Raw genomic sequence first — 22,832 nt, forward strand, 5'->3', positions numbered from 1 at the left:
CTCTTTCCTGGGAATGTTACCGTTGCAAATCACACACACACTCATCGCCGGAAGCATCATGAAATTGAACAACGGCTCTCTTCCTGGGAATGTTACCGTTGGGCTTTGAAATTTGCATCCCAACGGCTCTTTCCTGGGAATGTTACTGTTGCAAATCACACACACTCGTCGCCAGAAGCATCAGGAAATTGAACAACGGCTCTCTTCCTAGGAATGTTACCGTTGGGCTTTTGAAATTTGCATCCCAACGGCTCTTTCCTGGGAATGTTACCGTTGCAAATCACACACACACTCGTCGCCAGAAGAATCAGAAAGTTGAACAACGGCTCTCTTCCTGGGAATGTTGCCGCTGCAAGTCACACACACACACTCGTCGCCAGAAGCATCAGGAAATTGAATTCGTATCTAAACCCCTCAATTCGACCGATTTTCCATCAATCAGTCAGCAACCCAATCATCTCCGATCTTCTTACACGCGACGTCTCTCTCTCTAGTTTATTCGTCTTAGTGTTACTTGTTCTATTTTATGTGCTTACTTCAATTAAATTCAATCTTCAACTGTTCTATACTGATTACTTATTTTTGCAGGCTTCTGTTTCACTGTTTTGTTTTTGTTTTTGCAGCGCTTTTGATTTCTGTCTGTTTGTAGGAAACGCTCACACACACCAAAAATATACGTACATACATTGTTTTGGTTCTTTTTGCTTTTTTTTTCTTCTACTAACGTATGGAAACAGGAGCGATAAACTCATCTGCATCATCGAACAAGACTAAACGATGCCCGTTTCAAGAACAATTACTCCAAAGAAGAAATTCGCGGGAAAACGTATGTTATTGCTTAAGCTATATTGTGTTAATTTCCAGGACGTGGGTGATTTTTTAGTTGTTAAAACAATTTGGGCTCTCGGATTTTTCAGTATGTTTAAATAGTTGATCTTGAATCTGCTTCATATTAATATCTGGAGTTAGACATTACTGATTACCCTGAGATTCCAAATATGGACTCTAGTGTTAAATTTGCTTGTTGATTGTATGATTCTATATGAAAGAACTCAACAACATTTATATACTCTGCCTGGTCCATAGTTGGATCGGCTCATACCAAACAGATCGGCAATGGATTTCGACTATGCACATAACATGCTTACAGATGGGAAGAAAGGTAAGGAAAATCCAGCTGTGGAATTTTCTCCATATAGGAAGCAGCTTGCGGAAACCTTCAACATGAACAGGACCCGGATTTTGGCTTTTAAGAACAAGCCACCGACCCCAGTGGAGGCCATTCCAAATGAGTTCTCATCAGCTGCTCACCAAGTCAAATCCGCCAAACCCCTTCCGCACATCCCCCAGGTTGGTGCTAAGTACGAATACGTTTTGTGTTGAGCTCAATTGCAGTATTTGCTAAATTCTTGACTCATTTGAATATGTTCATGCAGACTTCTGAAAGGACACTAGATGCCCCTGATCTTGTGGATGATTACTATTTGAATTTACTAGATTGGGGCAGCAGCAATGTTCTTTCCATTGCCCTTGGACACACAGTATATTTGTGGGATGCTTCTGAAGGAACTACCTCAGAACTTGTTACTGTTGATGAAGAAAATGGTCCAGTGACTAGTGTCAAACGGGCTCCTGATGGAAGGCATATTGCTGTTGGTCTCAACAACTCTGAGGTTCAGCTATGGGATTCCACAGCTAATAGATTGGTTAGCACTTTATACTTCATCTTGTCAATTGTTTTCTGTTATCTTAAAGTTGATCAAATTTTCACCCTACTACATACTTGTGTTGCAGCTGAGAACTTCGAGAGGAGGTCATAGGTCACGTGTTGAACAATCACATTTTGACAACCGGAGGGATGGACGGTCAGATCATTAATAATGATGTCAGAGTGAGAGCACACATTGTCGAAAATTATCAGGGACATCATCAAGAAGTTTGTGGCCTTAAATGGTCAGCATCTGGCCAGCAATTAGCTAGTGGTGGAAATGATAATCTCCTCCACATATGGGACAGATCCATGGCCTCATCGAATACCCCGACACAGTGGCTTCACAGGCTTGAGGGGCATACAGCTGCTGTTAAAGCACTTGCATGGTGTCCTTTCCAGGGTAACTTATTGGCTTCTGGTGGAGGTGGAGGAGACAGGTGCATAAAGTTCTGGAACACACATACCGGTGCATGCTTGAACTCAGTAGACACAGGCTCACAGGTTTGTGCCCTTCTGTGGAACAAAAATGAACGTGAACTGCTTAGCTCTCACGGTTTTACTCAGAATCAGCTCACTCTCTGGAAATACCCTTCAATGGTGAAGATAGCAGAGCTCACTGGTCATACATCACGAGTTCTTTTCATGTCTCAGGTACTGATTATATCATGTGTATCAAATCATATTTTGGTGGTTGATCTATAACAAACTTAATCCAATTTCCTTGTGTTGTCATTATGTACGTTCTTCAGAGCCCAGATGGATGCACAATTGCATCTGCAGCAGGGGATGAGACTCAGATTTTGGAATGTTTTTGGGACACCCGAAGTGGCTGCTAAGCCTGCAGCAAAGACAAGTTCAGTACCATTTGCTCACTTGAACCGCATCAGATAATTGACAGTAACAAGTATTAGAATGATGAGTCATAGAAGCCTTTTCTATCTCTTAGAATTTTTATCCTCTCACATGCTACTAACCAGACTACCAGAGTGCATCGTGACCAGATATTTGCCCTTTTTGCCTGTAAAGTTGGAATATTTCTAAATTGCATTGTACATAAAAGTGTAGACTCTGTACAAATTCTGTTGGCTAGTCACACATCGTGAGAAATATTTGCTGAACTTGTATACTCTTAGTTCATAAGCAGAACATTTCAACCAACTGTATTCAATTCTTTCTTATTTTCATTTAGTTTATCTTCTTTGAAGATCTCAAGTCTTTCTTTTACCTCCATGTTGTGGACTTGTTCTTTGGTTGCTGTTCAATACCAGATCTCGGACTTTACCCAAATGTTGTTCAACGGTCGTCCCTAATCACCGAGTGTCGAACTCTGTCTATCAAAATCAAACCGATCCCTCTTGCACACATTAACTTTGATCTGGAATTTGAATTAAGTATCAGGTCAAGTGAAGTCCTTGTACCATCCTACATAATATATTTCTGACAAGTAGTTTTTGATTAAGAGGTGAAGTTTGAGAATATGCAAAAAAATTTAATATACTTTAACCTTTCAACGAGCTATATGTATAAAAATGATCGAGTTGTATAATTTTTTGATTCTGTTGTAATTAGATTTAAAAAAAAATTCAAATACATTTTTTAAATTCACACTTAGGTCGAAACAAATTTGAAAAACAACAATTTTGTCACTTCAAACTGTTAAACATAGGAAAAATTGACCTTCTGATTCATGCCATCCTTTCTTGAAGGTTAACATGAAATGTGTATAACCAAATTATCATCTATAAATGTGTTCTATGGCATCCAATACATTTCTTATAATAATTAAAACAAGAAAGGTGATTCAATTCACATATTTGAAGGCGTACGCAGTACTCTAGCAATCTATGTCATGGTCCATGCCACATAGCAGCATTTCTTAAAGTCAAAAAAACTCATTTAAACTAGTTGGCAAGAAATGTTGTATTTTTGTCAACTTTCTCATCACTACATTATTTCCCTTTTATAATTTTTCATGACTCGATGATAAATGATATCTCAGTTTAATGGTTAAAATTGATACCCTATGAATAAATTTACGATCACGAGTTTGAGTTCCACCATATGAATATTTCTCATCACTACATTATTTCCCTTTTATAATTTTTCATGACTCGATGATAAATGATATCTCAGTTTAATGGTTAAAATTGATACCCTATGAATAAATTTACGATCACGAGTTTGAGTTCCACCATATGAATATTTCTCATCCCTACATTATTTCTCTTTTATAATTTACTTTAAAAATATTACATTTACACCCCTGATCTATGGTCTATCACATAAACCACCTCTACATTTTGCATAACTAAAAAAATCACTCACAACAGTCAAATCAAAGGTAGTGTTAACATTTTATGGGGGTGTATAATTTTCCAAAAACAAAGCATAAGTTATGTAAGGTGATGTTGATATTTCTTGTGAGCTTATGCAAGTTTGTGTATAAAAGTAGATTATACACTTGAAAACATTACAATATTAGTAACATCATGTGTTCAAGTTCTTCGTTCCATAGTATTAATCTACTTATCCTAAAAGCAGGCCGTTTCTGTTAACAAACAATAAATCAGGAGATATAAATATAATTATTCTTTTATATTATTTTTCTCAATTATATTAATATATGAATAGAATCTACGTATTGTCGAATTTATTTAAGATAATAATATGTAATTACCATTTTAAAAAAAAATCAACAGCTGGACCTAATTGTTGCCAACCTTCCACATTATTTATGTGAAAGAGATATTGTCATAGAACCTATCTTATCTATGAAAAATTCAAGCATGATTTATTAGCTAGGCTGAAGATGAACTATTACCTCTTACTACTCCATTAACTACTCTTGGAAGGCACGGCTAACTGAGTTAGAGTCTAATAATAACCTATTATTCAAATTTTGTTTTAATTTTTTAATTCAATTTAAAATTTTAGTTTCACATTCTTGTTCATATGAATTTTAATTAAATTATATTAAAATAGAAATTGAAGATTCGATATTATTTTATATTTAATTAATTGAATCAGACCCCAATAAACCCTGTAATTAATACTAAGTATTCTCTCTCTTAATAAAAACAATAGATTACATCATGAAATACATCAACATATCGAAGAGTGGTTATATATGTTAATAATTTTTTTTAAAAAATAGGGTGAATTGCACCGCGTTCTCTTGAGATTTGATATAAATACCTTTTTATTGTCTGACAGCTCTCCCCTAGTAATAACATTAATCCAGCAATTTACCCATACCATTAACTTTTGTTAGAGTTTCATCCTTATATTATATTGAATTGTACAACATCTATTCTATTGTACTTTGAATTATAACTTTATATTTTGTTGAAAATAACTTCTGTCCAACATCAAATTTTTACATTCTTTAATAATAGTCCATCTAAAATAAAATAAAAAATTAAATGTTATTTTTAAGAAATTAAAATTCTAGCAAGAATGGAGTTGACAATTTCATCCCGTACAAGCGTGACATAATTATATCACATATTAGAGATGATGTACATTATAAAAATTATTAACTTGTAAGGGCAAAAAAGTAATTTAATATATATGAGACATACACTAAACATATACAACCCACCGCACCATATAATTTTTAACACTACTTCAAATACAAAAATATTAATTTTTTAATGGACACTATTCATTGATTGAGACCTTTTTTTTTCTTGAGAATAATACTTTTTACGAAAATTGCATTTCACCTGGTGTGCAATTGCGTCGTGGTAAAATTCTCGATCTTATCATTTAACAAAAAATTCTCGACCACATCAAGAGATTATTTGTAATTTCTCAAATAATAAAAGGGTATTTGTAATCACAATAAATTTTATAAAATCTCCATATAATTTACATAAAAAAGACAAAAAGACATTAGAAGCTAACAAACGATCATAAACGCGCAACATAAGTACAAACTGCTATAAAATTAAGAAAATTAAATACCTACGTACTCGAATCCAAATATGTGAAACCTTCTCACTTTTTATTTTCTCAATCTTTTGTCGAATTGACTCTACAATTTTCTCTGTCTTGAAAATCAGTTCTAAGGTATTTATCCAATCAAAAAGTAATATCCTACGGAATATTCTCTTGTACTTAATTGGTACCTTTCAGACGCCACGTGTCGGGATCAGATACCCCAGATCTCGTTTCCAATAGGTGGACCACGATAAGACTCGCTGAGGCCTCGCGCAAGCTGCTTTGGTTATTCGCACTGTTTAACTCCGCGTACTCTGCGTGGGAAGAAAATAAAACAAGGGACACGTGTCAGCTTGAGAGACGTCTCTAGATTTTGTTCCTTTCTGATATTTGGTAAATTACTCCTATTGGCAGGGACAAGATCGTCAATTAAACGCTCATCAAATGCAACCGGTCTGGTAGGTCATTGCTTTGCAATAAAAGTAAATACTGGTGGGGTCAGGGGTGAGTGGACGGTTAACGGCGTTACGGCATCCACGTATTATACCATGACTTTCACATGGATTTCGCATTCAATACTTGACCCTGACACAAAATACGTGGATTTTGACACCAACAACTAAATTAGCATACATTATAATATTATATATACTTGAAAAATAAATCAAATAATTTCAAAACTATGCAATATTTTATTTAAAATATTCCCTAACCATACCACCTAATTTTTTTCATTTTCTTTTTTATTGTAAGAACTTAACAATCCAGCCAATATATATGTATATATATTTTAAATGATCGTATCATTTAAAAAATTAAAATATTAAATTTAATATTAAGAGCATAATACACCTTCATCGTGTAGAAATGTTGCATGTGAATTTTTTTTTTCTTTTTATAAATGAATGGAATGAGATGCAGTCATTAAACCTCTCATTCGATCTGATTTTAATATAATATTAAATTATTAATTCATTTAAAAGCTCAAACTGTTACGATTAATATATTAACAGATCTTAATCCAATTTAACTCTATTGATCAAGATTTTATGATGTATATATGTATATATTCAAGTTTAAATCAAATTTAATTTTATTAATAAATTTATGTAATTTTAATTAATATTTTATACTAAAATATACCTTTAATTAAACTTGATTAGAGCAAATTTAAGCATTTAAGCTTCCCTTTCTAATTATTTGTTTCCATCATCGTGTGAGGTGAGTCGACCTGAACAATATTCTAAAATTGATACAAATTAACATCGTGTTTGGATTGATATATTTGAAAATAAAAATTTAAAATTATTAATAGCACATTATATAAATTTGTTTAGATGATTCAAGTAAGAAAAAAAATCGTATATTTTGATTCTTATTTTAAACTATACTTTATTAAATACTGATGAAATTTAATCTGAAATATTGATGAATTTCAAATTCATTTACTATAAGATTGTTCTATTCAAGTGTAGTCTAAAATTTTCCCACAGGGTTAATTAAAAGAAAATACTAATTATTAATTGTTTGTTGACATGAATATAGAAAAAAATCGAATTATGATAATAAATTTTAAATTTATTTTTTAACCAGACAAATACTATTGGGAAGATTTTAACGTAGGTTAGTTTTAATTGAATTTAAATCAATTATATAGCAAGTGCATTGCTAATAGTGTAATTGGTGTACAACTCATAAAAAATTATCAATTATATGATAAGTATATTATATTTACTTTATAATTGATTTAATTTCGACCAGACTTAATTTGACAAGAATATTTCATACTTTTGTTGTTTTCTTATGGTTGAAAAAGGAAATACTAATCCAAAATAGTTTGTGAAAATAGCTCACACTACTCAAAGCAAGTTGAAGTCAACTTTCAATCATCCAAACAGTACCTTTTCCAACTCCGTTAACTACTGACGGTTGCCGTCAAAAGACGGTCCAAAATGTAGTCCGTGGTACGGGGTAGGTGCGGACCAGGGCAAGCAAACAAAGAGGGATAAAGTCTCGTTTGGGTGTAGTGTTATGCAAAATTGAAAAAAAATAAAAGAAAGGGAGCACACAGTACACAGAGTCACGCAGAAAGTCACCTCGTCCCATTTCACTATAAAAAGGGGCTCTTCCCCCTGCATTTCCATAGATATTGCTTTCTCTTCATTCTTCAGGAATTCTCCAGTACTTACTTTTTCTCCCAGAGGAAAAAAAAGAGTGTTGTTACTTGTATGGCAGCTAATTTGCAGAGCCGTGGACTGGCGAGCTTCGGAAAGCGATTTGTGAGCCAGATCCGTTCTCGTGATTCTGTCCTCATTCCTTCATTCTCTCTCAGGTATTTGCGTGTGTGTGTATATTGTGTGCATATGTGTTTGTACCTATTTAGGAATGGCTTTTTCATGTATGCGTATTCTGGAAGTTCTGAACCCGAGGTGCCAGAAACGCCGACTAGTTATTGCGGACGGATTTTTTTCTGTCAGTATCGATGTTTATAGTTGGTGTGTAAAGCACAAGAGTATTTGCGAGCTGGATGGTTGAAATTCGAAACAGTTGACTGTTTTCAGAAACTTGAACTGTTTGCAAGCAATAGTAGCTATTTGGTGCAGACGATCAATGGTTTATATGTTCCCTTTGTGTCTTTGATGATGTGAGTTTGGTGATCTTTTGAACTAAGCAATTATTCAGTTTTTGAGATCAAGCTTTGTTTTAATCATTTCTGGATTTTTTTATGATAGATAAACTTGTTATTTGTTAGAGGATTAATGTGGATTTTGTCCAGGATTTTTATTTTTAAATTCCAACCAGGTAAAAAAATTTTGGTTGCCTGTTTGAATCTCGATTTCTCCATTTCCATTTACTACTAATTCTTATTTTACTGTGTGTAAAGTCCAAATCTGCTGACTGGATGATGTTTATTGGTATTATCGCTTGTAAAATATACGTGTCTCGGATTAAAATAATCCTCTCCCTACTTGGTAGGTTAGTTTAGATAAGGACAGCTCGTAAATCTGTGCTGTTTAATCTCCAGCCCAAGCGAGGAGTTCACAGTCCCAAAATAATTAATATTTTCCATTAATTGATTTCTTCTTACACCTTTTAATTTGCCATTCCTCTTTATGTGGGTATTCATATCCCCACTTATTTAAGTTTTGTAAACTGATCAATATGGACAACTTCCTGGTATATTAATAGCTAGATTTTAAGAGAACGAAAAGTTTCCCAATTTTCTTTCCTGGTACGATGATAAGAATGGGATTGATTAGCACCTTTGATTAATCAGTAGAAATCTTAAATAAGGGTATTACCAGAGATCAGATGCTTGTTCCTATCCAAAATTTTTATACAAAAAACGGCTAGATTGCTCAAAAAGCTATTGGTTAAGATAGGGAAAGATAAATTAGTTGTGACATGTGGTCCGCATCTAGAAAAATGAAAAGCCTCCAGCACGTAATATGTGGGGTTGGAGTTTTTACCTTTTTGTGGAACATTATGATCTATGATTGGGGTTGGGTCCATTCATTAATGGTGGGATGCATATCACTTTCTTTGGTTGGAGTTTGTTGCGACGTGCGGGGGTTGTTGTGCCATTTCTTCACGGTTGCGTGCTACTTACTATTTTGTTGTACATCAATTATATTTATCACTGAGGTGGAAATTTAACAACTTTCTTTAAAAAGAACTAAATAGAAAAATAGGAAAATATGAATACGCAGTAAGATTTGATGCATTCAGATAATTGAATGGCATGTGATATATTCTCTTGAAATAGTTTTGAAATGTCTCCTGTATCACTTAAGCTTTTAAACGCAGCCTTCACATTACGGTTCAATCTTGTTTTTCTCTTTCTAACGTTTCCATTTGGCTTTATGGGAACTATCAAGTGGCTGTTGAAAGTCGTGATTAGCTTGCATTTGGTACTGCACAAGTTGTAGGTTGTAAGATCTTGGGTTCTAACCCACATTTCCCCCACACCACCCTTATATATATTAAAAAATGAAAAGAAAAAAAGAATTGAGCAATAAGTTGATCTTAGTTTGATCAAACTGAACTAGGCCGTAGAATTCCACTAATAGATTTTGTATTTAATTAGTTGGTTGGCTGCCTGTGCATGGAAAATATGGAGGCATTATGTTTATTTTTTTTATCGATTTGATGAAGGTGAGTGGTTGGCTAGCTGTATCGTCTTGTTTATTTATCATGGTGACTATTAATTAGCCCACTTTGGTTGGCGCTAAACGTCCTCTAATCATGCGATAACTACCTACTTAATATATGCACCTGCTGTCAACATTTCTATTCCAATTGTCTCGTATTGACTATATATATATATATATGTATTATATAATATACACACTATATAATTATATATACTATAGTCCAACAGAGGAGTGGGGAATGAGTATGGTGGGACGCATTCTGGAACATGCTCATTTATTTTCCTACTCAAACCTTTTTATATGGTGAAACAACTTCTTGCTATCCCATATGATCAACTAGCACAATTCTTTATAGATTACACCTAATTAACAAATCATGTTTATGTTTCTTGTTCTCGTAATTTAAGCATATTCTTCTCGTCACAATCAAAATATTGCTGCTAATTGATCCACATATATATCTTTTTCAGGAGGGGTGTGCATGTTTCAGTCTACGACAAGAACCTGGAGGAGCATGTCCGCCCGACCGTGGTCCCTGACGATGTAATCCCACCCCAACCTGACCAATACTGGGCTCCTCACCCTCAGACCGGGGTGTTTGGCCCTGCAACGGACCACAAACCGTCTTTTGTTGGGGACCGTGGTTTACGTGTAAGCGCTAGTGCAGATTCAGTGTTGGACCAAAAAGCCTTCTTCCGCCCCCTAGAGGACTTGGACAAGCCTGTCCAACCTTGAGCTGTAGAAACAAGCACCTTCGCGCCCTATACCTACTATAAAATAAGATCTTAGCGTGAGTATAAAACATAGGTTTGGCCTCGTATATATATATATATATATATACATATATATATAAAGACCGTATAAACAAGTGCTGTGAAATAATTCCGTGTCAGCGATTATATGTCACTTCTGTGTGTAATTGGGTGAGAAGTTGCTTTGTAGTGCGATGATGCTTTCACCATATGATATTGTTGTACTTAATGGGTGGTTGTGGAGTTATCCCCATCCCTCTTTGGTATGGAAGAAGAACTTTGTTACTTTTATTATCCGTTCTCTCTTTTATTCTTTCTACTTGATGGTTTTAGGTTATCTCGTTTTGCAAGCTTAGTACATGGGAGAATAAAGTAGAGTTCTCGGAGAGAGAGTAAAAGAGAGTATTTGGGATAATATTCGATAAATGATAGTTTAGAAGACAGTAATCAATCACCTGTAACAACACTTTCTAAAAGTGAAAACAAAACTTAAGTTTGTAATTAATGGGAGGGCTTCGAACTTCTTGGTAAAAAAATCAACTAAACTTACCAAATATTACACACAACAGTTACTATGATGACTCACCACCTCATTTCCCCTTAAATCCTGCATGAAAAAATTGCATTGATTTGACTACTACAAAGCTAAAAGATGAGCATAACATGCGCAGGATAAGGTAAAGATCACGGCAACACCTAAGATGAGTGGATAACATTGGGTCGAGCGAAGGGGACTTTTTGGTGTGACCAAACGAACCAAATATTGAAGATAATAAAGATTTTTAAAAGATATACAAATTTGCAATTTTATACAAGGGAGGTTAATACAACCTATATTTCAGGCAGCATATAAAATCTTTTCCTAAATAAAATAGATAAAATAATTTTTATATACATGACACATATATATATATATATAATATGACAGAATATACAATACAAATTGCAGGTAATTCAGTCTGACGATGAGCCAATCAGAATGATCTGTCTGTCAATATTTGTACTAAAATGAAATTAGCTGAAGAGGGCAAAACTAGATATACTCAACATTTTCGAATTCACATTGAGCATGAACATGTATAATTCATTCCGAGTCCATAGGCCCAAAGCCAACAATCAAACTTGGTCTGATATAGGATATAAGGCCTTTTTATATTGAAAAATTATCTTGTGAAAAGGTTGAAAGCACAGCCCAATTATATCTATCAAATCAAGTGACCATCTTAGAACGGCCCACGTACTCGGCCCAATAAATCTTATTCTAAAACGTCCTTTTAACTGTTTTTATTTTTTATTTTTATTTTTAAAAAAATAGAGAAAGAAAAACGAAAAAAAGGAGCGTGTTTCAATGTATGTATTGCATACTTGGTTTTATTCTTAAAAATAGAGATCTGTGCTTATATATATGTTTGATATTATATTTTTGGAGAAATAGAAGTTATTATAAATACAAAAATTTATATATATTATTTAAATATACATCTATATCTATACTAGTATAAAAGATAATTCTATTATTTATCAATTTCTGAGTATCTAAATAAACTCTTTAATTCAGTTCATACCTTTTAATAAAATTTCTCATATACTTTTTTTTTTCTCTTTCTTCAGATACATCATGTTGGTTTCTTTTCACAAACTTGAGTTTTCCCTCATCCCACATCATGATACTTTTTAAATATGCTCACATGAAAGCTAGTAACGTATAAGTATAAATGCACAGAGGGACAAGCCTAAAAAATACATGTGCACATAGCCCGAAGAAATTATTAGTAGTAGTATTTGTGCACATTCAATATGTGTCCCAACAAAGAGAGAGAGAGAGCAGTAGCTACACATTTGATTGTAACAATGTGTTTGTAAAAGGATAAAATATTAAATAAAATATATTATTTTATTATAATAGCATTACGGTATAAAATTATGACTATACAAAGTATTTAAAGGACAAAATTTGAAAATGATACAAGTTACATGTCGAAGCTACTCATTTGGATGAAATTACACTTATAGGCGTATGAGAACGTATAAGTTAAGAAGAATAAGGTTTTTTTTGTAAATTTACTTAAATGTAATATAGTTAGTTTTTCTAAATTCCTCACACTTAGATGATGTTTGGCTGATCTTATAAGTTCTATAATATTAACATTTAATAAATAAAAATATACTCATAATTTTGTTAGTATTTCTCTTTTACACTTCAAATAATTGATTTTTTTTCCCGATATATAATTATATAATTTTAAATTTTAATAATTTGATGAATTTTTCAACCATTATTACAATATGAGGGGCTTATTATGCAAAATGTTCTAATATCTTATAAGCTCTGATATTTTATTTATATAAATACTTTAAAATAAACCTTAAAACTCTTACAATATTTTATAGTATTTAGGAGCTAATAAAATATTTAAATAAATTTAGCCACACACTCTTTTAATAAAAAGTATACACATAGATTGAAAAATCTGATAAGACATTTTTCTAAGTCTTTTTCCTTTAAAAAATAGGTCCAAAATCAGGCCATTGTTCAAGGAAGAGCCCATTATATATATTGGGCCACTCCAAGATCCAAATAGGCCCAAAATGTTTGGGCGTCACATGTGGAATATTGCATTGTCTTCAGCCCAAATTGAAATCAAAGATTGGCTAGGGTTTTTCTGTATATAAATCCAAACACCCTCTGTCCGTGAAGCAGTGTTCCACTCTCCCCGTCCGTCGCAGCCTTCGCCACCTTCGCCACTTTCGCCACCGTAAGTTTAAACCCTAAGATCTGAATTCTCCTTTTAGTTTATTTTATACATCCTTTAAAAATGAAGCTTATTTGAATCGATTTTCATAATTTGGATGTTGTATGAGTGATAAATATGTTGAGCTTGAAGCTAGCGGAATTGACACGGTTGTATCTGTCTATTTCCTTTTTTTAGTTGAGATAATGTATGAACTGGTTTAATGTGATTTCTTTTCAATTTAACGGAACTTGCTCGCGGTGTTTGTTAATTTCTGCCTTTTGCTTTAGATTAGAAGTTTTATTCTCCGCAATGTTTTGACAACCCTGAGAGGATTGGTAAATGATTGATTCGTTTTGTGAATCCTCTGATTAATTTGCATCGTCGAATGTTGCTTGATTAGTGATCGGTTTTTAACATACTACCTCTATGTAAACTCTATTTAAGTGTTCGTAGATCATTTGTTCAAAGAATCTCGGTTGTATATTTTGGTCAAGTTTTTCATCTGTTCTCTACTGATTTTCTAAACGTGTAACAAACATCTGTGACTCATCTTAGGTTTTTCTGAATGTTTTCTTTATAGCATTTGGTTTAATGTCTAATGATTCTGGGTTCATATTAACTGGTTGTCCTAATAGAGTTAAGGCTTATGCGTTCCTTCTGTACTCTAGGTGAACCATGGTTAAGCACAACAATGTTGTGCCTAATGGGCACTTCAGGAAGCACTGGCAAAACTATGTTAAGACCTGGTTTAACCAGCCTGCTCGCAAGACAAGGAGAAGAATTGGTAATCATTTCAATTGATTGTAGATTTACTTTGTAATTAATTAAGTTACAGTAGCGTCCAAATTTGTATGTTGTACATCTTTGTTTCAACTGCAAATTGTCATGTTCTACTGTTTTGATGTATCACTTCCTCAGCAAGACAGAAGAAAGCTGTGAAGATATTCCCCAGGCCTACTGCTGGACCGCTGCGCCCTGTTGTCCATGGGCAGACACTGAAGTACAACATGAAAGTCAGAGCTGGTAGGGGATTTTCTCTGGAGGAACTGAAGGTTAGTTACTTTGCATCCAACCATACTTTCCTGTATTATTTATTAACATGGTTGTCCGTCTTTAAATTGGATTTATTTGCAAGTTGGCTAAGTGTGTTTAAAATATCTCATTTTTGTTAATGTCTTGTCAACACTCTACTGAGGCTTACTTCTATTGACTGTTGTAGTTATTCTATTCCTCCTGCAATTGAGAAAATTCAGTTCAGAATTTTTCTCATTTTTGCTCTTTGCTTTACGAATGTTTATAAGTACACAGTTTCCACTGGAAGAAGCTTGATTGGAGTATTCAAACTGGGCCTTGTTGCAGTGTTCTTGCTCTTGCAGTTACTGGTGGGGTGTTGTATATTGATATTTGTTGAATTTGTGTCAACCAGGCTGCTGGCATCCCAAAGAAGCTTGCCCCAACTATTGGCATCTCCGTTGATCATAGGCGCAGAAACCGATCCTTGGAGGGCTTCCAGACCAATGTCCAGAGGCTGAAGACATACAAGGCCAAGCTCGTTGTCTTCCCAAGACGGGTCCGCAAATTCAAGGTAACCTTGATGCTTCAGATAGAAGCTCCACCATTTGTTATTTCAGTAACACTTAACACAACGATTCCTCGTTTTCTCCCAACAGGCTGGTGATTCTACTCCAGAAGAGTTGGCTACAGCCACGCAAGTTTCAGGTCCTTACTTGCCAATTGTTCGTGAGAAGCCAACTGTGGAGCTAGTTAAGGTCACAGAAGACATGAAATCATTCAAGGCATATGACAAGCTGCGTCTGGAGAGGACAAACGAACGCCATGTTGGTGTTAGAGCCAAGAGGGCAGCAGAGGCCGAAAAGGAAGAAAAGAAATAAGATAGTGAGAAGGAAAGATATTGAGTTTTGGTAACAGCAAATTGTTGGACTTTCTGCTGTTTCTTTTTTTATTTATGAACCAAACATCTGAATTTTCTACTAGTTATCAGCACTAGCAACATTACATTTCCACCCCATGTATGAATTTTTCCTTGTTTTGACCTCATTTGCTATGAATCAACTTTTCCTAGTCTGCGGCTGAGACTTATTTGATCTTTCTTCTTGTTATCGGTAGGCCTTCCTAACGGGAAAAGAAATGTATCAGAGAATTTGTAGACTATTAAGGAGTAATTTGCATTTAGCACCCTCAAATGTAGATGTTTGGCACATTTACACATTTAAACATTCTTTCAAAACAATCAAAACACATTAAATCTAATAGTTCAATTTAGAAAATACCTATAATTAGAAGGGTCAAAGTGCAAATAACCCATTATTATTTCAAAACGAGAATTAGCAGAAAATCAGAGGTTGTAATAACAAACACGTAACCATTTGTCCAAGCGCCGGATGCGCCGAACACGTAGACGTGGGTGATTCAAAAATGTATAAACACCAATCAAGAATGTATAAACCCTCAAATGTAGATGTTTGGCACATTTACAGTCTTTCGAAACAATCAAAACACATATTAAATCTAATGGTTCAATTTAGAAAAATACCTATATTTAGAAGGGTCAAAGTGCAAATAACCATTATTATTTCAAAACGAGAAGTAACAGAAAATCTGAGGTTGTATTAACAAATACGTAAAGACGGGTAGCAACCAACCAACCATTTGTCCAAGTGACGGACGCGCCGAACACGTAGACATGGGTGGCTCAAAAATGTATAAACACAAACCAAGAATGCGCGCATGCACGAAGAAGGAGCGACAGAGGAGTCGAGGAATCGTGAAAAGAAGCTTTTGCTATTGAAACATATCCTTCAATACTCACCTGCCTTCTTTTCACATTGTTTCATCCCAGAAATTTTCGCTAAGAAATCTCTGTGGATGAAGTTAGATCACTAACGTATTCTGAAGCAAGAAATTGCAGTTACCCACCAACGATTTCAGATCAATCGTGATATTTCCCTTCAGAAATTTGAAAAGAAATCAATTGCCCAATTGTAGTCATCCCTTCCGTCGCAATTCTTGCGTTTACTCCTCGTGTTTGGATTCAATAGTTTATTGTTTCGTTTGTTTGGCTATGAATCTACGTGTTTTTGCACGATGATTTTCGTTGATTCTTGATTCTTTTACGCCGTTTCTACTTGCATAAGAGGCTCGATGGCGTCGCATTCGGGGTCATTGAGAGGAAGTTTTGCGGAGAGCAGCAGAGTGAGATTGATTCCGGGTAAGTATTATTCCGACGAGGGATTGAACGATTCTTATGGCAAAAATCATGGTTGCTTTCGTCGTATGTTTCAAGCAATTGGAGAGAGATTTTTGGGGTGGTGGAGGGATGTTAAGGGAACTGCAGTTGGGGCATTTGAAATGGGAAGATCCGACCCGAGAAAAGTGATCTTTGCAGCTAAAATGGGCGCTGCACTGTCTCTGGTTTCTGTGCTCATCTTTTTCAGAAAGTCTGCAAGTTATTTTACTCTGAATCACATCTGGGCTATTCTCACTGTAATTGTTGTGTTCGAGTTTAGCATAGGTGAGTGGTGCTTTTGAATCACTGCATGTTGCAATGTCCATCAATATTCCACCTGGTAACATGCACAATATTGCATTTGGTGATTTTCTAATCACTGGTTTGATGTTCATTATCCGGGTTGTAGGTAAGTTGTAGCTCAATGTTGAATTTATATATGTTGTAATTGACGTTAGCATATGAAAGTCCTGATCAAGTACCTATGCTTTTTAATCAGTGCATTTTAGTGTAATAGGAAACTTTTATTTAATGGCTTCTCCAATGTTCATTGTACGCTTGTAAGCATGTGCATGTGTGTCTTATTTGGCTGGGTGTGCATGTAGGCGCTACACTTAACAAAGGGTTTAACCGAGCGCTGGGAACCTTATCTGCTGGAGCACTTGCTCTGGGGATTGCAGAATTGTCTAAGGCGACGGGAGCATTGCATCAAGTTGTGGTTGTGGTCAGCGTTTTTCTCGCAGGTCTGTTGCTTTTTGTGTATTCTCATTAACAATCTCATTTTGTGTTATTTATTATCAAAGCATGGTTAGTGTGATATATCAATCGCATATATTGTGGGAGGAAACTAATGTTGCTTATATTTGGGTGAAATGAAATCCACTACCATTTCAGACTAACCAGTTCTACAGAGTGAGGACAAATTGGAAATATTTGCTAATAGACCCAACAATGCTGCGAGTCTTGCCCGCAGGCCCTCACACCTGCAGTCTGGGGCTTGACAGTAAGAGTGCATCTGACTAGTGATTTACGCTTTCTGGACTTCAGGTTTTTTGGCTAGTTATTTGAAGTTGCACCCAGCTATGAAGCAGTACGAATATGGATTTCGCGTGTTCTTGTTGACATTTTGTATCGTATTGGTATCTGAAACCCCAGATTTTCTTAAAACTGCTGTTTCTAGATTGCTGCAAATTATGGTCGGTGCTGGTGTTTGCTTGGTCATGAACGTATGCGTTTTCCCTATTTGGGCTGGTGAGGATTTGCATAAGCTGGTTGTCAAAAATTTTCGAGGGGTTGCAACATCTTTGGAAGGTGAACTAAAGATTTAGTTGCAGATGCATGCTGTTCAACAGTTTTCTTGGGATAACATTGTTTCTTGGTTTCAGGGTGTATCAATATGTACTTGCAGTGTGTTGGATATTCAAGAATACCGTCAAAAATTCTGGTCTACCAGGCTGCTGATGATATTCTTTATAAGGGATATAGAGCTGCTGTAGAGTCCACTAGCCAAGAGGAGTCACTGGTATGTACTTATGTTTCACCACCAACAATCTGAGGGATGTTTCGATCTGAAAAGACACAATATCTGAAAGATGGATGTGCCATTGTAAGTTTTTAACTGCTCTTTTGCAGTTAGGTTTCGCTGTATGGGAACCGCCCCATGGCCGTTACAAAATGTTCAGATATCCCTGGAGCGAATATGTTAAACTCAGTGGTGCTCTCAGGTATTGTGCTTTCATGGTAATGGCGTTGCACGGGAGTATACTTTCAGAAATACAGGTATTTTAGTTTTCGTTCTTTCTTCTGGTCATTTCAGCTGTACCATTGTTATTCTTGTACAATCTAGTGTTCAAGTTGTACACTCTGCTCGCATTATCCTTGTTGTTGGTGACTACATTACTTTTTGAGTATTTTGCTTGGAGAACTTCATCTCCTGAGAAAACTCTTGTCCAATCTGCTAGAGATGGGCTTCAATGCAGAATTATAAACACCTTTGCAATTTGCAGGCATCATCTGATTTAAGGCGGGCATTTAGTGATGGAATTCGGAGGGCTGGTGTTGAAGGAGCTAAAGTCTTGCGACTGCTTGGTGAAAAATTAGAAAAGATGGAGAAATTGAACCCAGAGGACCCTCTCCAGGAAGTCCATGATGCCGCTGAGAATTTGCAGATGATGATCGACCAAAAGTCTTATCTTCTAGTAAATGCAGAGAGTTGGGCAATTGAAAAACGACCCCCAAATTCTGAAGAACAAGAACAACGTCAAGAACTCAGGGAGAGGGTAAACAAGCCATCCTTGGTAAAGTCTCTTAGTGCATTAGTCCATCACAATCCAGCCCCAATTTTACCAAAATATGATCCACACAATGCTAACAGGAGCAATAGTTTCTCTCTTTCCCGATGGCATTCTGGGGAGGACATGTTTAAACAGCAGACAGTGTGGCCTTCACGCCTCTCACTCCTTGGTGATTCCATTCTCAATGAGCGCGAAGTCAGGACATATGAAAGTGCAAGTGCTTTGTCGCTTGCAACGTTTACTTCTTTGTTGATTGAGTTTGTTGCGAGGCTACAGAACCTCGTGAACTCATTTGAAGAACTCAGCGAGAAGGCTAAGTTCAGGGAGCCCGTTGAGTCGACTGAAACACAAATGGTTGTTGGATGAGATTAGGCTATCAATACGAATAATTGCACAGTGCTTCATGATATCTAACATCATCAAAAAGTAATTCGAATTCAAAAAATACATAGACACCCCTTAGTCATATTTTATAGTAAAGTTTCTCCTCTGGCTGTCCGATTTTTGGAGGGAGTCTTCTCCGAGGTAGCTTGCTGTAGTTTTGATGCATTTCATGCCAAAAATGAAGGAAATTTTGTAGGAAGAATAGACCTTGTTAGAAAGATGTAATCTCCACCCTCCTGTTTTTATTTGTATTATAAAGTATCAGATACACTGTATATGTAGGATTATGAGATTAGAAATACAGTAAATTGTTCAATTGTCTTGAATCATGACTCTATTACATACTTCTAATTCGGGAAAAATGTAAGGAATTCCTTATGATATCACAAATGAGTAAATTACCTCCTTATGAAAAATAAATAGCAATTTACCTTCCTATATTTTTTAAATACAACAATTTACCCCCCTATGATTTTTAAAAATGAAGCAATTTACCTTCCTATATTTTTAAAAAGTATAGGAGGATAACTATATTTATTTCATAAAGGGGTAATGTGGCCATTTTTAATATCAGAGGGGCTAAATTACTATTCACCCCTTCTAATTGTTCTAATTTTACTCATTACTGCACCAAATCACATTACAGTCTTAGGTTCAGATTCAAATTGGATCGCCGCAAGTTAAACAAGATTGTTTTAGCAATTACATTCCCAGTACCATTTCCATGATCTGTAAAAATCACATTTTATGCTAAAGATCATGTATCAAGAAAGCCAAAATATGGTCAAAATACTGTATATTTGCTGAGATTCTTTACATCCCACTTCCTATAAATGCACTCAGACCCCAGCCCTGTTCTTCAACAGAGCCGTTTCCAAATGAAGATAATGGGAGAAAATTTGTTCTTCACATTTACGATTTTACTATTTACCATGCTAATCACATCAGAAGCAATTCATCACACCAGAGTTACAGTGAAAAATGAGATCCAAGGTGAAAGAATCACCATTCACTGTTATTCCTCTGAAGATAATCTTGGAGTCCGGGATCTTCCTTCTGGCAAAAATTTCACTTGGCACTTCCATGTCAACTTTTCGCACAGTACAAAGTTTTACTGTGACTTCAAGACGAGATATGGCTCTGGGAATTACGGCGTTTACACCAGGAAAGTGCATGCCCGGTGCAACAGATCGTGTGTGTGGTTGATAAGGGAAACCGGTCTGTGTCTGATACAGACTAAGCATAACGACCGGTTGTGGTGCCAAAACTGGAAGATCCGCCCTCAATCAGTTGCGCTGTCAGCAAGAGAGCTGCCAGATGCGAGGGAATAACAAGCAAATGCAAAGATGTCACTCTTTCAATAATAGAGAGAGCTAATAAGCTTCCGGGCATAAATAAAAATGATGAGAAATGTGTTTTTCAAATGTTCTGTGGGGCTTTATTATACAATTTGATCATTGTTAGTATGTACACTAGCTCTTCAAGACTAACAAGGAAATAGGAGCCTGATGTGAGAAGACTAGCAAAGATTTGACTAGGGGTTTGAAATATGTACCATTCTCCATGGACCATAATGCCAAATTTTCATGTTGAGATTATGGATCAAGAAATCAGAACATGGTCAAAATGCCATTTATCACATGAACCAAAAGGTGTTACTCTAATCAGTTATAGTCTTAAAAGAACTTGCACAATGACAAATTGTACAGCAAAGATTATGCTCCTCTCATTCCTGAATGTGCGATACAAGGATTACATGAAGACGGGGAAGTGACTATCAGGTCTGCTATAAAAAGGAATATTTGCTCTCTATTATGTTTTGGAATATCTAACCCAAGAATGTCAACCACATGGAAGGGCAACTTGTGGCCTCGTACAGACCTTCCTTCATTTCTCTTCAAATTCAACATCAATCACATCTGGTTGAGACTTTGACGTGGAAGTAGTACCTCTGCCACCTCTTGAGAAAAAGTCACCCTGTGGTTGCCAAACAATATTTCCACAACTTGCACATTGCACTGTTTGGCTCTTGTTTCCAACAAATGGCCTCTTACAAGCTGGGCATTCTCCCTGTTCAGAGGAATTAACAAATTAGGGGGAAAGGTATCTCTCACGCAGCATGAGGATTTAAGCCAACATACACTAGAAAATAGCGGAAACATGAAAAACTCAAACAATAATTGTACACACAAGCAAAGCAAAACAAGAAATGTTTTCTTTTCCCCGATTCAACTTTTTTTCCACAACACGGTAATCAAATCTGGATTCTACTTCCCAACTAAGGCACTACAAGATCAGGCTATGTTTACCTTAATGACAAGATTATTTGCTAAAGCCCCAATTAAGAGAGGACCAGCAAATGGCAGTACCCATGTAGCAAAAATCAGAACTCGGAACAGCCATCCTGACAGAGCAAACCATAGAAAGAAAAGTGTCTGCATAGAGATATTTTAACAAACTACAATCAGAATAATTCTACATAACCAATACATATCATAAACTGCCAGACCATGATATCACATACAAAGATTGTAATATACCATTAGGCATTGGTTTTTGTTCAACTCAAACTCACATATGTCAAAATCAAACTCAGGGCTTCATGCAAATCATAAGCAATAAGAGTGCTACATAACGACAATTAAAAAGCATGAAACCGAGAATATTGATTTTGTCTTCCTCCATCAAAATTTTCAGTAATTTGCAAATTCAGATTAACTTCGATGATTTCACTAAATCTAAGGACAACCAAATGACTGCAGAACTTAATGTCACATTTACTCAATCTATCATTTTAACAAACAAATAGGCCAACAATCCAAATAACCTGCCACACCAAACATATGGTTCTTCGGAATAGTAGGAGAACATTCATTTATTTTGATTCACTAGACATACACGGACAAATCTTGTGAGTGATGCTTACCGCAAAACTCCTCCCCAGAGGAGTATCGAGGAAATCACTGAGCTGCCTCCTGTACTGCAGACAAAACAGAGTGATAAAAGAACTGGTTTTCAATTAACATAAAGAACACTCAAGATCATCTCATACGCCTAAAGAAATAAAATAAAATAATCGAGATATTATAATTCTTTGCTAGACAAAATTCATCAGTAAAACCAATACCCTTGGCCAATTCCTACTGAAATCGAGCGTGAAACTCCGCCAGCGCTGAGTAATTTCGAACTCGCGGTCAAGCTCACGCGCTCGGTCGGTGGCGGACTGCGCCACGGTAGAGAGACGCCTAGAGACGGCGTATCTCCTGTCAATCCGCTCCGCCGTTTTCCTAGTCTCATAAACGAACAGTTCAAACCCGTCGTTAGCTCTCCGCCAAGCGTCACGCCATAGTTCGCCGGACGCCACACGCTGCGCGAATCCATCGAGGTCGCTGCGCCTGAAGGCGCGGATAGAGACGGAATTCGGTGGGTGGAAAAGACGTCTTTGGGGTTTTGCGGGAAGTAGAGGATGCCATTGCAGGCTGGACGCCATCAACCAGGGAAATGATGGGCCAAGATTGTAAGAAGAGAGTTTTTCTTCTTTTCCTCTTTTTCGTGGCTAGAAGGTTACAGGACGGTGCACCAAGTTTAGGGAAATTATTTATGATGTGGCCCC

The 22,832-nt window shown here is 35.9% G+C and overlaps 4 protein-coding genes and 1 pseudogene across 9 annotated transcripts; 4 read left to right on the forward strand and 1 right to left on the reverse strand.

The window, feature by feature from the left end:
* Nucleotides 1–6: 6 nt before the first annotated feature.
* On the forward strand, nt 7–2,899 carry LOC105166816 (cell division cycle 20.1, cofactor of APC complex-like; annotated as a pseudogene). The gene is made up of 5 exons (XR_016066361.1): nt 7–826; nt 1,087–1,350; nt 1,437–1,706; nt 1,795–2,362; nt 2,461–2,899. The product of XR_016066361.1 is annotated as a cell division cycle 20.1, cofactor of APC complex-like (transcript).
* A 4,874-nt stretch (nt 2,900–7,773) lies between these two features.
* Nucleotides 7,774–10,768, forward strand: LOC105166815 (late embryogenesis abundant protein At5g17165-like). Its single transcript, XM_011086304.3, has 2 exons — nt 7,774–7,985; nt 10,278–10,768. The coding sequence occupies exons 1-2, from the start codon at nt 7,882–7,884 to the stop codon at nt 10,540–10,542; spliced, it is 369 nt and encodes a 122-aa protein (XP_011084606.1). The 5' UTR covers nt 7,774–7,881; the 3' UTR covers nt 10,543–10,768.
* Nucleotides 10,769–13,177: 2,409 nt separating this feature from the next.
* LOC105166814 (large ribosomal subunit protein eL13z) lies at nt 13,178–15,376 on the forward strand. Its single transcript, XM_011086303.3, has 5 exons — nt 13,178–13,315; nt 13,963–14,078; nt 14,213–14,346; nt 14,721–14,879; nt 14,965–15,376. Exons 2-5 carry the CDS (start codon nt 13,970–13,972, stop codon nt 15,184–15,186), a joined length of 624 nt encoding a protein of 207 aa, XP_011084605.1. The 5' UTR covers nt 13,178–13,315; nt 13,963–13,969; the 3' UTR covers nt 15,187–15,376.
* Nucleotides 15,377–15,937: 561 nt separating this feature from the next.
* LOC105166812 (aluminum-activated malate transporter 4) lies at nt 15,938–19,545 on the forward strand. Of its 4 annotated transcripts, none has more exons than XM_020695232.2 (7): nt 15,938–16,826; nt 17,147–17,284; nt 17,589–17,631; nt 17,722–17,852; nt 17,927–18,063; nt 18,174–18,320; nt 18,548–19,545. In XM_020695232.2, the coding sequence occupies exons 1-7, from the start codon at nt 16,457–16,459 to the stop codon at nt 19,199–19,201; spliced, it is 1,620 nt and encodes a 539-aa protein (XP_020550891.1). In that variant the 5' UTR covers nt 15,938–16,456; the 3' UTR covers nt 19,202–19,545. The 4 variants fall into 4 exon arrangements, with proteins under 4 accessions (XP_020550891.1, XP_088739088.1, XP_011084602.1 ...); XM_088882962.1 differs by having other exon boundaries at nt 15,939–16,826; nt 17,589–17,852; nt 18,548–18,838; nt 18,916–19,049; XM_011086300.3 differs by having other exon boundaries at nt 15,939–16,826; nt 17,589–17,852.
* Nucleotides 19,546–20,837: 1,292 nt separating this feature from the next.
* Nucleotides 20,838–22,812, reverse strand: LOC105166810 (replicase polyprotein 1ab protein). Of its 2 annotated transcripts, XM_011086298.3 has the most exons (4): nt 22,347–22,804; nt 22,146–22,199; nt 21,529–21,654; nt 20,838–21,289 (listed from the first exon to the last, which is right to left on the reverse strand). In XM_011086298.3, exons 1-4 carry the CDS (start codon nt 22,707–22,709, stop codon nt 21,107–21,109), a joined length of 726 nt encoding a protein of 241 aa, XP_011084600.1. In that variant the 5' UTR covers nt 22,710–22,804; the 3' UTR covers nt 20,838–21,106. The 2 variants fall into 2 exon arrangements, with proteins under 2 accessions (XP_011084600.1, XP_020551172.1); XM_020695513.2 differs by lacking the exon at nt 21,529–21,654 and having other exon boundaries at nt 22,347–22,812.
* Between the last annotated feature and the right edge of the window lie 20 nt (nt 22,813–22,832).

This window comes from Sesamum indicum, linkage group LG7, assembly GCF_026168435.1.
Source record: "Sesamum indicum cultivar Baizhima isolate 11 linkage group LG7, ASM2616843v1, whole genome shotgun sequence".
In the NCBI taxonomy this organism is placed as follows: domain Eukaryota; kingdom Viridiplantae; phylum Streptophyta; class Magnoliopsida; order Lamiales; family Pedaliaceae; genus Sesamum; species Sesamum indicum.

Bases quoted from the DNA above. Each gene is read 5' to 3' on its own strand.
- LOC105166815 (XM_011086304.3), top strand. From the start codon at position 7,882: ATGGCAGCTAATTTGCAGAGCCGTGGACTGGCGAGCTTCGGAAAGCGA. The intron at 7,986-10,277 runs GTATTTGCGTGT...TATCTTTTTCAG, and splicing joins ATTCCTTCATTCTCTCTCAG to GAGGGGTGTGCATGTTTCAG.
- LOC105166814 (XM_011086303.3), top strand. From the start codon at position 13,970: ATGGTTAAGCACAACAATGTTGTGCCTAATGGGCACTTCAGGAAGCAC. The intron at 14,079-14,212 runs GTAATCATTTCA...TCACTTCCTCAG, and splicing joins CAAGACAAGGAGAAGAATTG to CAAGACAGAAGAAAGCTGTG. The intron at 14,347-14,720 runs GTTAGTTACTTT...TGTGTCAACCAG, and splicing joins TTTCTCTGGAGGAACTGAAG to GCTGCTGGCATCCCAAAGAA.
- LOC105166812 (XM_011086300.3), top strand. From the start codon at position 16,457: ATGGCGTCGCATTCGGGGTCATTGAGAGGAAGTTTTGCGGAGAGCAGC. The intron at 18,064-18,173 runs GTATGTACTTAT...GCTCTTTTGCAG, and splicing joins CTAGCCAAGAGGAGTCACTG to TTAGGTTTCGCTGTATGGGA. The intron at 18,321-18,547 runs GTATTTTAGTTT...TGCAATTTGCAG, and splicing joins GTATACTTTCAGAAATACAG to GCATCATCTGATTTAAGGCG.
- LOC105166810 (XM_011086298.3), bottom strand. From the start codon at position 22,709: ATGGCGTCCAGCCTGCAATGGCATCCTCTACTTCCCGCAAAACCCCAA. The intron at 22,200-22,346 runs GTATTGGTTTTA...TTTTGTCTGCAG, and splicing joins TCAGTAGGAATTGGCCAAGG to TACAGGAGGCAGCTCAGTGA. The intron at 21,290-21,528 runs GTAAACATAGCC...TCCTCTGAACAG, and splicing joins CAAATAATCTTGTCATTAAG to GGAGAATGCCCAGCTTGTAA.